The sequence below is a fragment of the Ischnura elegans genome, chromosome X (assembly GCF_921293095.1).
Source record: "Ischnura elegans chromosome X, ioIscEleg1.1, whole genome shotgun sequence".
NCBI lineage: Eukaryota > Metazoa > Arthropoda > Insecta > Odonata > Coenagrionidae > Ischnura > Ischnura elegans.
The window spans coordinates 24,704,244-24,720,020 of record NC_060259.1 but is presented as its reverse complement, the minus strand read 5'-3'; the positions used below and the strand labels follow the sequence as shown (position 1 = coordinate 24,720,020).

General features: G+C 37.6%; 1 protein-coding gene across 1 annotated transcript in view; it reads left to right on the top strand.

Annotated features, from left to right (window-relative positions):
* Nucleotides 1–6,002: 6,002 nt before the first annotated feature.
* LOC124170779 (putative inorganic phosphate cotransporter) overlaps nucleotides 6,003–15,777 on the top strand; it is a 172,025-nt gene continuing 162,250 nt past the window's right edge. Inside the window, exon 1 of the mRNA XM_046549736.1 lies at nucleotides 6,003–6,122. Within this exon, the coding sequence (XP_046405692.1) occupies nucleotides 6,080–6,122 (43 nt within the window). The 5' untranslated portion in view covers nucleotides 6,003–6,079. The remainder of the gene's footprint in view (nucleotides 6,123–15,777) is intronic.

Sequence of the window (15,777 nt, the reverse complement as noted above, 5' to 3'; positions counted from 1 at the left end):
TGGGCCAACCTGCCCCCTTGCCATGTTTACAATAATCTCTATTCGTTACAAAACTCACTGCAGTAATTTAGATGGTATGCCACACAGAAGTTATCCTTAAACTATGAGCTTTAATTATAGTACTCAACTATTGGGCCCAAATTGATCAAAACTTAAAAAACACACATTTTACCTGGGAGTAGAATTTTACTGAAACACGCGCAAATACAATTAATCGCTACAACTTGTCAAAAACTGCTCCGCCAGTCATAATGGTGTTGTGGAGAAAGGGGAAGTGTGCTACCAACCTTCTGATAGATTCCTAGCACGATTCAGTGTCTATTGTATGAATTAACTCGACTGGGCCATCCTGCCCCTATGGCCAACGTGCCCCGGTCTCCCCTACATCTCACCCCAGGCTAAACTCTAGGCGTGGCACCACTCATTCAGTGCATGGTAGCCCGTTCTTTACTATGTGCCAACTCACACTTCAATTTTTTGGGGGGCGGAAATGGCTTCGCCCGGGATGGAACCTAGGACCGAGTAGTTGCCCATTCCTCTATCCAGCGCGCCACCACGTACCCAAATTTATATTAACGTATTCCATGATGCAGTTAAATAAGGACGTTGGTTGGCTGATATGGTATAATATTGCCTCTTTACCAGTATCAACAGTTCAAAGTGAAACAATTTTACTAAATAGGTTTGTGTTGGAGCTGGCAAAGACTCAAGCATGCGAGAAAAACATTAGAGGTTAGGAAGCCAGATACCGGTGAAAGCACAAAGACCGCGTTTCAGGCTTGACTTGGTGGAAATGTGCTTTAACCATGGTATAATATAAACTACAAATGGTAATCTCAGCACTTTAATATAAAACTCCACTACCGACCATGGTTTCGACATTCTATGTCATTTTCCTGGTAAAATGACATAGAATATCGAAATAGTATGTCGAAACCATGGTCTGTGGTTTTATATTAAAGAGTGGAATTTACCATTTGTAATCTATATTTAATCATGGATAAGGTGATGAAACCATTATAGTATAGGGGCCAAGATCAAAGCGTGGATCGATTAACTGAAATTAAATTAAGAGTTTTCACGGATTAAATATGCATTGAGATATTTTAATAGCCTTTCATTTTCGATTATATTGAGAGATATACATAGATCGTTGGAGATTGCATATTCAAAACTATTTATTGTTTAAACATGCTAGCCTCTATAAAAGTCGACGAATAATTATGGTATTGCGGCCGTAAAATATGTAAAGAAGTTTTTTAGCCGTCATTTTAGCATTTACTTAATGTTAATACGATATCATGTCAAATGAACCGATCCACACTCCTGCGCTATATTTTTAAGAGGTCTCCGACTAATAGTCTCCGACTTTTATTTTCTTGTCCATCCCTACGTATTTATTCCGTCATCGCATGCGGTCAACGGATTTGCTTGACGCAGTTGGCCACTTAATTTTCCCATCAGATTTCATTTTTCTGTTGACGAAATTCTCATTCTTTATACCCGTGATCGCTAGAGTTTAATGTGTAATGGCCCATGGCCTCATGCCTTATTGGCCACCTACCTATCCGTCTATTTTTCCTCAATGATATTTTTTGATTAATGCATTAAGATTCATTTCTCAGGCTATCACTCATTGTTTCAACTCGACTTAATTTCAAGTCAATGATGTAGGATGTATGAGGGTAGATCTCACGCACGGAGTAACCAAAAATTTGTAAGTTTTCGCCAGGGCTTGGCAGTATTTCAAATACAACTATTTTAAATGTATGCATTTGAAATACATTTGCAATTTTGTGTTTGGTATTTCAAATACACGTCCTGAAATTTTTTTATTATTTTGTGTTTCAAAAACAGAATTTTGGTATTTTTTCCGTTCTAAAATAAAAAATATCTTTGTAAAATACTTTTAAAGTAGTTATTTTTACTTTTCTGTTACGTTATGCTTTAGAGATAGCTTCGTTTTCGTTAGAATAGTTTTCTTTGTGTTTTAAACTACCCATAACGTGGCAAGGCAGGTTATATATTTTTTTAGATCTCTCAGTACCTATAAAAATGTAATTTGTATTTTAAAAGGTATTTAAAATACTATTTTGTATTTTTTTCAAATGCGCAAGTCAAATGTATTCTGTATTTTGAATTATAAATACATTTGGAGGGGTTTTTTGCAATTTCAAATACTCGTCGGCCTGTATTTCGCCCAGCCCTGGTTTTCGCACATACAACTACTAACTACTCTCCCTGGACCACCTTGAACTTCTAGGATCTTTCTTTGGGAGAGTCCGAAGGCTTAATCCGGAATTCGAACGGGGAACCCTCCGGTCAGATGCCAAGCAAGCCACCCACTAAGCTTCCACGCTCCCTCATCCATTCTTAAATATCTTAATTGTTTCTTTGAAATATATTATTTCTCTTATAAAATGAGCAGTCATGTTTCCCTTACTTTTTTTCATTCACCGTAGAAATTCGTGTTTCAACACGACTCAATGCTTCAGTCCTCTACTTCAACAAGAGCCGCGAGAGACTCGGAGGCTTCTAACTAGGTTTATATTGCTGGTGCAATGAGAATGGATATATTGAAGAACGACACGGAACACATCATACTAGAAACCCAATACATTTCCAGGTATGGCAGAAACGAGACATTAAGAGAGGTACGTAGCCGAACGGATAGATATGGGAATTCGTTTTTCCCCCAGCGATAAAAGACTTTAAAAAATGCTAGGCGTAATTTCGTTGAAGAATTTCCTTTCCATGAGTAAACGGCTGGTGTCCTAACATTCCCCGCCACACGCCTATTGAGGCAGCTTGCGGGGTAGTATGCTGATGTAAATGTAGATGAGCAATTACCTAACGCTTCACTCAATCCCTCTCAAAAACTGTCATCGATTCTGGATATATCATCTCTGGTAAGTACAAGGGCTCAGTGTAAGAAATGCTCGTACGTCACCGCTATTCTATTCACCAGAGGTCGTTGTTTTTCATATTCGTCCCGCATTTCAAGGCCCGATTGTCCAGCTGATCTTGTTTGGGCCATTCTCATAAGACCTCTGCCATCCATCACGATTCGGTCATCCTTTCTTTGGCCGTTAAAAGTAATTTAAACTACTTAGAGTCGGCAATGTTAGCAGTACCCTATCCCACGTGGTGTACTTGTCGCCAACGGCCACGGGCATCTGAGCGTCAATTTTGGCACGCTTCCGCTTGCATGTAGAAAGAGAAAGGAAGGCTGATGATGGACACTTTCACTAATGCTCACCGAGTAACTTATTCTCAATGAAAGAAGTCTATTGACGGTTAGTTATTAACTCGCGATAGACTTCGAATCAATCATATATCTTAAACTTTCTTCGAATATTATCATATTCTTATGTGAATTTGTGAATTTATGTTTTCTGTATGGTTTTATTACATATTTTACGTTTCCTCCTCACGTCGGTGCCGCACCACCGACTCCCGGCAAGCAGTGGTTCCATTCTGCACGAACCCGATCGGTGCGGCACCGACGTTAGGATGGAGATCGTCGGTAGCCGTACCGACAGCAAAAAGGTGCCGGTACGGCCACCAACCAGTGGGTTTCATGCGTGGGTGCGCATTGTACGTTTTATTTTGTTTTTACCTCATCACCGAGTAAATAATGAGGTTTGCTGCAATGTTATTTTTTTCTCCCCCTTCGAATAGGCCACTATATAATTCACTGTGTCATCATCTATATTAATTACCTTGACAGAAATATAAGATATTGGTTAATAAATATGAGGTTTGCCATCATATAATGACTTTCTCTCATTTATGTTACCACTTTCACTCGCTTGTACTAGGATTTATTTCACTCTATCATCATTTATTTGTTCCTTTGACATAAATAAGCTATTTTTGATTAAATGTGAGTTTTGCCGCAATGTTATCACTTTATCTCACTCTGAATAGGCAACTATTATTTCACTCAATTTACTTGGAAACTATTATTTCACTCAATCATCATTTGGCTTTTCTCTCAACATAGAAATAAGATCTTTTTATGTAAATCTGTAGTTTGTCGCAACGGTATCAGTTTCTTTCATTTGTAATGGGCAACTATATTTCATTTTATTGTCAGCCATTGATTCCATTGACGATAAAAGATGAGGTTTGCCGCTATATTATATCATTTTCTCTCACTTGGAATGCGCAACTTGTACACATGTATTTCACTCAATCGCAATTTATTTACTTCCTCGTCATTACACTTCTTTTAATTACACCTAGCTCCATATTCTTAAAGCAATTTCCTAACTTGTTCCTCTAATATGACATTTACATTTGCATTTGAATCCTACGTTCACGTTCCATGGTATGTTATTTTCGTCTGCTACGGTGCCAATGGCATAACCTTCCGTTGATAACATTTAGACGGAACTTACTTAATGACAACAATATTACCAAATCATGAATAAATAGCATTATACGGAACCAATATTAATAAAAAGAAACTACGATCTCAAGGATAGTTTCAATAATTCATTCCAGCAACAATAATCTCCATCACACAAACTATATTGTGACGTTGTAATATTGTTTCCTTCGATTCTGTAGGTACAGCATTACTACCACACATTATATAAGCATTGTTAACAACTTATCCAATATCGACTATCTTAATCTAACAATAAGTCGTAATTTATGCAAATAAAAAGATTTAAAACGACGACAACAAACTGTGCCAATGAGTCTTCACTTGTTTTTACCCTTCTTTCATTGGTGGAGACACGTTAGATGACTGGTTTGAAACCGACCACCTTACAGAATCGCTGAAAGTGCCGTCGTCGGTACGGAAACCATTGTCGGTACGGAATGATGTCCAGTCGGTAGGCTTGAAAGGGAAACCGATCGGTGCGGTACCGACGAAATACAGAATGCGGCCCCAGGAGGAGTTTTTAAGAACCACGGTGGAATCAAATATGATGTTTCCACGTGATTATTTATCTTGGGACACTTTTTGAATAACTAAATTCCACTATTTTTGGCAAGTTTCCCAATAAGGCATTTTTAGACAACATTCATTATGTTAGTTAAAGTTACGTATCACTTTCTTCCCGGGAAATAAAGGTTGGCCCTGACAGTACTAATCGCGATACACTAGTCGAGACATTTTTTCCTTTTGACAATATTTGTCAGCCTTGTCAGAGCATGGCCTCCTCGTGTATTTACTACAATTCTAATTCTTCTGTGAGAAATATCTTTTTATTATACTCATCTTCGGTGTTTTATCAAAATGTGGATCGCTAGTTATCGCTTGAATGTCCTTACAATTTTAGTATTGAATGTTTCAAAGCTTTCCACCTTGTAAATAAGACTTACTCTACCAGAAATAATTGCTTTACACTTGCATAAAAATTTGTTCCCATGTTAGTACTTGTCTGGCTCGGGTGAGTATTGCTATTTTTTATAAACTTTCTCTAGTATTCTTCCTTTGATTATTATTCAAATCACGATCGCGGAAGATTTTCCGATAGTCTTTATAAATGCAACTATTTACAGGAAAATGCAATCTACCCCGGAACTTGGATAACTACCGAGGAATGCATTTTTCGGACCAACCCCGTCGACCTTGCGAACATGACCTCTACTCCTAGATCATGTCCGGGTGGGATATTCACAAGCCTCGGTGAAGATTTCGAGCCACTCCTGGTGTTTCCACGTGAGTATTAATCTTAGGACACTTTTCAAATAACTTGATTCCCCAATTCACGGCCAATTTTCGAATGAGGCGGGCGTCCACTCTCCGCTCATGTGAATTGGGGCGGGCGAGAGGGGTCGTGACCGCGTGTTCAATGGAAGCCGAGAGTATACCCCTTCCCACACGCCCCCGCGTGGGTCCGCGCTCCGTGGACCCCAAAATATCACGTCCCCCACCCCCGCACCCCAGGCCCCCGCGCCCCCCGCTACGAGGGGCCCAGCGGAAGGAGCAGGCGCGCGCGCATGCGTACACGCCACCTTCGATCGATTATGGCGGGAGTAGGAGTCACCTTGAGGTATCACTTGCTCCAGGCAGACCGTCCGTGGTGCCCCTGGGAGTGAAAGCACGCTTGCCAGCAACATGGACACCATCAGCGCACCCGAGGACAAGAAGTCCCTCAAAAGTGAGTAGTCTTCACTTAATACTCGCTTAAATTGCGACCCGCGGACGTCTGCTCAGCCTCGCAAGCCCGAACGTTTCCTTCGTTTCTCGCATTCTCCCCTTCGCCATCCAGACGCCGGCGGTGGAACATGCTGCGATTCACATGTTCCCCCGAGCATATTTGTGTTGTTTACGTTGACAACGGTCTCCGGGGCGCATGCGGTTATGTCACGTTTTCCCTTTAGGCCGTCGCCGCATCATGCCCTCGCCGCCCGCTTTTTTCTCCACCCACGTGGGAGTGTCACGTAATATTTGTCCTCCTGAACACAATGTTTCTTAGTTTCAGAAGCCAAAGTTGATTTTTATTCCGAGTATCATGAATCAGCCATGCATGACAAATAGTCATTGCTTTATTTCCTTACTCCCTGTGCCGTGGTCGGGTCGTTGCTTTTGAAGGAATTGAATTTTCCGCGCTCACGTATTCTCCTTGGATGACCTTGTGACCGGTTAAGGCATAGCATAAATGACCTCTCTGAAGCTTTTGAATAACACTCGGGTTTTCTCTCTTAGGATGAGGGCTAGTTAAGTTGTGATATATTATTTTATATGTTGGTGGCATGAAATCATGTCTAAACAAAACGTTAGAGACAAATGCTTTAGTAAATATTGCCTGTTTGCCTTCCTCTCCACTGGAATAAATTTTCCTTTCTCAGTGCTTATACTCATATTTACCAGCTCATTATCACTCAAAATCCATATCCATGTTTATCTTCTATCTTCCCGTTTCTCCTATGTAGTCCTCATCCGCTGACAATATTGGTGTTTCACACAGTGTATTGAATTCCTTGTGACCCAACGGTGAAAAATATTCTTGTCAATACATTAATTCATTTATTCACTGTCTTTATCGAGAGACATCGTATTTCCACTGAATTGTATATATGCTGATTTAATAGTTATTACGCCCGTCATACATGCAATATTACTGATTTAATGTGCCTGTAACGTTGGGAACTCTGATGAAATGAACTTTTAATACCATGGGAGCTGGTTAATTGGTTTTGGATGAGCTTATTTTTGTTGACATTATGAAGGCATTGCTTTCACAAGAGGAGCGGGGAAGATTTTTTTAATGCTAAAAATAATAAGTCGACGTCAAGGAGCTGGTTAACTGATCCCCATTTGCCCGTAAAGTCCTCGTCTCCCTTGTTGAGGCGACCGTTGGCATTTTTGGGGCCGGCCGGCAGCCACGTGACCGCTCTTGATCATCTTCGCGTCCTTTTTACCCTCAATGTTTTTTTTACAATAGTCCCGCTACTCACTGTCGCGTCGCATTTAGATAAATGTGGTCACTTATAAATATGTTCTCAAGCCGTGATATATTTTAAAATCTGTGAACTCCGAATGGAATCCCGACTCCTTATATCATAAATTCGATTAATTCTTACCCGCTGTTGTATTCTGAAGACATGGATTATATTTTAAATTCCTTCCAAATTTTTAGGGGTTTATTTATCCACTTTAATGTTGTTATCTTTTATTATAATTATCAGGAACGTTTTTTTAATGGCTGGGAAGCCTCAATTTTGTGATGATATTTTGCAATTTTTATTTCCTCCGTAAGGATTTATTATATTGCCTAAGGATTAGATATTTCATTTGTTTACATCCAACTGTCTGCTCGATAACGGTAATATCGACATCAGAATTTTAATTTTGGCCTCGTAAAGCTTGTTTTAATGAACTTTTAAAATGGATTGGTTTTGCTATCCATTGAAAGCAGAATATTGAAACGAGGTATTATTTATTTCTTATAATTAAGTAAACATTCTCGAAAAGCGTTCTCAGTATGTTATCACTCAAATTTAATTCACGCAAAGATTTTTTTTTCGAAGCGTACCTTGTAATGTCCATATGAAATACATACTATCTTCCTTTTGCTTTGCCGTTAAATACTAAAGTATCCTTATTCCCAGTACAACGGTGAATATTCTTCCTCAATATCTGCTCAACACCCTAAATGTATTTTTTAACAAAATAATTTTTTTTAATGATTGTAATCCTCCAAATGGTTGGAAATATCCCATCGATCGAATTTATGGATATATTCTTTTAGGGACGAAATTTACACCATGCCATTATAATACCAATCACAAAGCTCCTTTGAATATCACCCATTTTACATAATGGCTATCTGTCAAAGAAGCTCTGTGATTAGATTTTAGTGTATACGTGATATATTTAGTAGGTATACGTACTATAGTAGGTATACGAGAGATAGTTAGTCTTCAATCATATTTCATTGAATAAAGGTTCTGAACCCTACGACAACTCAATTATCACAATTATTATAAAATATATCGGTAATTGCTTTATTGGCAAGGATACAACACTATGGTATCGTGATATCGCTGGGCTAATGCTCAGTTAATTTATCGTATCCTGATGATTATACGCTCAGCACTATTCGATCAACATTAGCCATGAAAACCAAAATTTTCAAGCAAATAGAGTGGTAACGTGTACCTTCAGTCGGCTAATAAATAGCCGCATTGTTGTATTTTATATACATATAAAAACTTTTACCTCCATATAACGAGCGATTCAATTTGAAGGAAACTTTAGAAACTTCGTCACAAACAGGTGATAGTGAGTTTCTAAAATAGCCGCCAGCAACGACTTTCATGTAGTTCATTTGCAATTTTTTCTGCTATTCCAAGGTGAGTAGCTTTAAAAATAAGCAAAAAGAGATGCACCACATCCTTGAAACGTTTTCATCAACTTCGCTCAAGTTTTAAGTTTGACCTTCTTAAGGTCAAACCACGGAGACTAACTGGAAGGAGATCGGCCAAGAGTAAGCGGACGCTGTCTCCAAGGCGCGGACGTTGGCATCCAATACCATGTGCCTTCGAATAATTTATGACATCGCAGGAACAGAGGGTAATCGTAGACGCTCGCATCTGGTGAAGATATGTCTGCGACATGATTATCATCGGTCCTCTGTGAATGAACTAGATTCGGAATGAGTTCAATTACTATTTTAGGTCCCGTGGTTTATTCAGCCTTTTTTGTTTGAGATTTCAAATTTCCCTCTTGCAACGATCGCGACAGTCATGCTCGCTGGGCATGCAACATAATTCTCAAGCATATCCCGTGTGGAATTAATCTCTTTTTCAAAAGTAAATTAAAGCGTTAAAATTTAGATCAACTTTCAGAGTTATGCTTTGAGCGCTACATTTACTTGTGGAATCACGGAGATAATGGAAAATGAGTCATTATTAGAAATTCAATTCAGGATCGAGATTTGATTGTCATTTGATATCTATATTCTTTTTCCATGATTGCTTTTATAATTCCTTAAACTTTTGTGGAAAGAGTCGCTTTAATTTTGATAGAAAACTTTGACACGAGAAATTCATCAGAGATTGCGAAATATTTTATTCTACGTAAACTATGTGTCAATGTGATCATTCATGACCTTAATCGTGAGGTGTCAAAAATTTTCATGACATTTAAGCAAACTCTTGAAGTTTAGATCATTTGTAAAAAAAACATTTATCTGACGTTTCGGAGGTTTATTTTCTATAATATAGATCTTCTATCTATAGATCTATTATCTTTTCATAATATAGTTATATGAAAAGATGAAAGGTACAATAAATCCAGAAATGGGTAAGTTTAAAAATTATCTAGTTAAATATTTAAAAATGTAGATTTGAAATTTTAAAAACAAATAAAGAAAATTTATGTGGTATATCTTATATGAAGTTGTTTAGCAGGATAGTTGCTATGCTATGAAATTATATTTATAGTTTTTTAAAAATTCCTTTCATTTACATATTCGTTGATGTCGTGTTTACTCAAGAACATAGTGTTTGAATCAATTTAAAACCTTTCATCTTTTAAAATAAAGACTTTGAATTGGAAAATAGATTCCCGAGACGCCAAATATATTTTTTGTGAATGAATTAAACCTCAATAGTTCATATTCAAATGTAAACCAGAGGTCAAGCACAAAAGGAATATATTCACAATATTATAATATAAAGGTTTTATAAAAACATACTTTTGGATTTTTATCGACGGATTTAGATTGAAAACTACTTCGTAACTTATATTTAGAAGATGGCAGAAGACAGTTTGCAGTGACTTAGTTAGCTTTTCTCAATTAAACATTTGTAATAATCCTTAAACTTGACTATTAGAGTTTAACTGGCAAAAAATCAGCTGTAGTTCGTTCGACGGGTTAAAGAGAATTTTATCGTGAGATAATTTTCACTCAATTTTTAACTGGTATTCTTAATGCGTTGTTGAAGTTGCAGGAGTGTATGATAATCTAATTTGTCCATTTATCTCAACGAGAAGACAACTCCTTTACAAGGACCGAAAGTTAAACAAATGATCTCCTTCTGAGATGACTCATTCTCGGACTCCACTCTCCTGGTAACCATGGAAACCGTGAGTCTTTTCCCTCCGCCATGTGGCCACCTGTAGCTTCTCCAGGCGCCAGCGTCATTGACTTGGCGACGGTCTTTGAACCCTCGGTACTTCAGTGACGTAAATACTCCAAGGGAGCATAGTGTACTGGAATGAAGATACGCCCGATTGTATATCCTGTCAACTAAGTGGGCTTCCACGCGTTCACGTGCTTTCAAACTAATTCTTCGCTGAGAGTATCGTCAACATGCTCTAACTATCGTCGGCAATATATAATGTTCCTAAAAAATGAGTATTTTAGGAATCAGCAAAACTATGTGAAACACATTCTTCAGAATGTTTTTAGGGGAGTCTTCCTCCTAGATTTTAGGACATTTTCTGTTTGGTGAAATCCGAATTCTTTTTCTTCTCCATTTTGGGTTTCAGCTAGCCATAAATTGTACGCTATACAGCTAGTAATCGACCAAAAAGAATGAAGGCGAGCGATTTTATTCATTTCTCGCGCATCATATTCCATAATCCAATAAATAATGTGCCTAACACATAGTTTTTTAAACTTTTCTCGAAGTGGGGAGTTTAAAGCTGTCATCGAGAGCTAAATGAGAGGATTGGAAATAATACATTATTTTGTTCATGTTTCAAGCTAAATTTGAAGCATATTACATTAAAAAGCATCTGTAAAATTGTAATTTTTTAAATGCAGATGTTCTTATTCATCTTCTTAAGAAATTCCACAAAAAGAAACCAACCACCATTAATTTAATTATTTTAAACGTTTGAGCTACAATTCATGGACATTCTTTTGATATCCACTGGAACTACGTAGTTCCCAAAATAATCTGTGTGCATAATTATATTCTACCAGTCAAGCAATTAAAATTTTCCCTTATAATTTTTCCATATTCCATTTTTTAAACAAATGATAAATAAAATTATATTTAAAACATATACATTTTGTTTAAATTTGGTAAATTAAAATCGATAAATAGATATTTGTGACAAATTTACAAAAAAATTCATCCCGTTAAAATAGCTGATTTTGTTTTAATGCTGAATTCTTCTTTTTTATCGACATGGCTTGTTTATTATGGGTACTGTCTGTTTTGCCTGCCCAGTTATCCAATAACGAACTAACTTCGTGAAATACTCGATTTCAAAGAAGTTCCATAATTTCCGCTCGAAGACCCGCTAAAGCCGTTTCACAAGAAGTATTGCTGCTAACAAGTTCTCTCATCGGCGCTAATGAAGTGCTCGCGTAACATTGAAATGCTAAGGCAAAATAACGGATAGTAACCTTGGTATACTCTTAAGAGGAATCAAAATTTGTAAGAGTAATTTGCCACACAAAATTAGGAGTCTAAATGTAACGAAGGGTGAAGACTTATGTGAGAGACTGGTGAAATAGGCCTGACCGGGGTTTGTATTTACTCCTCTTTGCGATGGGATAGCTAGAGACCTCGTGTTTGGCCTTGCCTAGCGCATTCGTATGAAAACGTGTGCACAATTTCGATTTTTATGGAGAACATCTACCCTTACCCTTGGCTGTTCTCATGTTTGCCTGGGCCTAGAAACGAATCGGTGACCTTTCCTATTCCGGATCACATACGCGCCACTACGTCCGCCAAAAATCTCAGCCGTAGCAGAAAGGCCGAAGTAATCACACGTCTGTAAATAAAATTTGCATTATAGTCGTTTATGGCTGACTGTATATTTCAAAAAATAAAATTAATTCCATATTTTCGTAACTCTTAATTTTTTAAAGTTTTCTTTCACATGTGACTCTACATATCATGGTTTAAATGAATAGATTTTTCAATGCACTAGTATTCCCTAATGAAAGTAATCAAGTGAAAAATACTGACTTAGCTTAAGGTGCTCTAAAATTTGTCTCTACTTCAATCGATATCTCTGGTTAATATCTTCTTTCGCCAACATTTGAACTTGGAAGTCAATTCTTATGCATGGGAAGGGATTTTTTGACGGTATCATAAGTCGGTTCACCTACCCGATCAAGGCATAAATTAATGGAGCAAAATAAATGCAAATTATCGTACCTCATAATAATTGACCTTTGCACGGCCATATTACTGTACATGTAAAATAAAAATAAGCTACTCGCTCATTTAAAAATAAAATGTTATCTGCGTATTACCAATGGAAAAAATAAACTCGTGTGTGCTTGTGCTGAATTTGAGGATGTTACACGTATTTCTTATTTTTCTCCGTCAATATAATATTGGCAGAACATTTATTAAAATTTTCATCTCGCTCAGGCTAAAGTGTGAACTGGCAGAACTGACCTGAACTGAAATATCATTCAAATCCACCAAGTGACACAAATTAGGAGCAGTAATAGCGAGACGCTATTCGCTATTTTTTACTTGTCGCTTGTGTCCGTAAGAATGGCTATTCCGTTTCTTAAAATTACTCAAGTCTAAGGAAAGTGAGTTTTACATATTATTTTTCTTCAGTTTCGAGTTTAAAGCCAACTTTTTTATGTCCGGGAATTTCTTATATTTCCTGCAATTTTGAGCATTGTATTCCGTATTTGGAAGTGGACTCTTAGCTGTTCTTTTCGGACATCCGGACACATTCCCGTTCTCAGGTGCGAATCCCAAAACAGTCAGAGAGCCAAAAGTCTGGGATCAACAGTCAGTTTAGTTAGGAGAACCTTCCTTATTTTGAAGCTTTCATACCAGGGACCACAATGTTACGGATGGGTTGACAAAAAGGGGCGTAACAAGATACCGCGAATTCGTAAGAGCGGCGTAAGGATGTGTGATGTCGGTGCTTTGATTAAAAAGACGCCTCTTAATCCATAGCATGACCATTTGGAACCATAGAATGATTACATCGTCTGCGAAGATTAAAAAAAATCTTCGTGCCCTCCTCTTTTCATAAATAGATAAATTGGTAATATTTCAATATTGGAATTTTAAACCTTAAATGCACTCCATTTCTATGATAAACAAGTAAGTATTGTGACGTTAAATTACTGTTTCGGGCCTAGATGTGTTGCAAGATACATCAGCTTGCTAGAATTATTCAGTAATCTTTGAGTCGGTTTGATGTAGATCTCCTCGTAATGCTCCATTTAGACCGCCATTCTTGTACTTATAAATATATTTTCCTTTAATGCCTTTATCATGCGACCAATCTTACCTTCGATGCTTAGCTTTGCCATTATTCCCGTCCATTAATCCTGCCAAATCATTGGCACGCCGAAATATAGGCGATATTTTGGTTGTGCCTAGAATGATAGAAATATTACATAAGAATGATTCCCTTTACGATTTACGATTTTAATGATGAGGAGTGCATTTTAATATTTTGATTTACGTTCATGGCAATATTAGGAGGTATGATTCGTTAGGAGGTATGAGGTTTTAGGAGGTATGATTAGGTGGCATGATGGTTAGATGGGTCTGATTTTCTGTCTCCTACGGGAGCCTTACATGTTGTATGTCTAGACTGGAAATTTTATTTATATTAAATTTAGAAAGAAGAATCATGGTCATGATTATATCAAAATATATTTTATTTATTGTATTTGATATCTTTTTCCAATTCCTGTGATTTTACCTAAGCCTCACCCTTGAGCACTTTAGTTTATTCCCTGTGACTGATTTCTTGAAGTGACGATTGCTTGAATCTTATGGATCGCCAGGGAAATCCTTCATCGCGATATCGGTGATCATGTATTGCGTGCTGCTTGCCTCGCCTCAAGGCGACAAAGATACTCCTGCTGACCCAAATCGGTCGAATTCCACCAAGGCGACGCCTAGCTCGAAGGAGATCCTTTTATTTCTCTCTCTATTTCGGCTCTTGCACCGAATAGATGCACAAAAAAAGGTTCCACCTAGGTCCTCCCCCATTCCACCCCCCGCCCCCGTTCGCACTGACCCCCCGCCTCCTCCCCTTCGATGTCTTCTGGCATCACTCCAGCCACAAATGAGCTAGCGCGGCGGGGGGCAGGGGGCCGAAGAATTTTCAAACGCTGCGTTAGCGAGGACGTGCCATGACAGCTCACGCGGCGCGGTGACGCTCAACCACGAGTTTGGACTTTCCCGGAGTGGGGGTGAGAAAAAAATCAAAATCTGCCGCTCAATTACTAATATTATTTCAGAATGGTTTTTTTATATCATTCCGCATATGCTCCATTAATATGGCACCCACAGTGATAAATTATGTATTGTTTAAAACGCTTAATCATCGACTTCTGGCGAAAATACAATCTCAATCTCAAATTTCACTCTTTACTTATTAATGTGACTTCAAAGTGTCGATTTTTCCTTGTCTATTACTCGATCGAGGGATATTGCCTCCACACATTTTTTTATTCTTTACTTCAAAAGAGGGTTTAAAAACCCTTTTAATCCGTAGCTAAACCGTAGAGACGTAGCATAAGCAGGAAAATATTTAAAATAAAATATAAGAAGTATGAAGAGCGTTTAACGTTCTCTAAATGAGACATTGCGTGTAAGGAGCGTGTATCACGAATTAACAAAAATATTGTGTTGAAAGCAAAGTACGGGAATAGACAACAAAATATGAAAATAGTACGAAATTCAGATAGTGGTTGTACTTGGATGAATGGTATAAATTAGGGTCTTTTAAGAAGTTTTGTAACTTGCATGCCATTATTCAGTAACAGACGTCATGAAAAGGTACTTTTTTATACGCCTTCTTCTCTATTTAACACCCAATTACACCGTTTCCTTTTCATACTTATTCCCTGGTAGCGTGAAAGTGTGAAATTTTCGCACTTACCTACCTCCGTCATTGGGTACCTTGTAACCAATTCATCATTATGGAAGAAAAAGAAATCGATACATTGATTCTTTCTGTAAGTAAAAATAGTGGAAATTTTTTTTGAATTAACGGAGTTTTTAGATTACCCCAAATATAGGGAGAACCTTAGGGTTATCCAAGAAAGTTATGCAAATAGTGACTAAATATTTAAAATTCAACGTTGCATTAAAATGCACAGGTTATGAAATGGATAAATATCAGCCAAAAAATGAATGGAAAGTCGAAATATCTAAATTAATCTTCGAATAGCCGTTTCTATGATAAGCTTGTGCATAAAAGTGGAATATCTTGGAATATCAATTGCTTCCACGGAAGTTAAATCTCTCTTGGAGAAAACATTTTTCAAAAACTTGAGTTTCCAATTCACAAGTGTTACAAGCAAATTTTTAATTTCGGAATGATTTTAACTCTTTAGGCAGTTTTCTGTG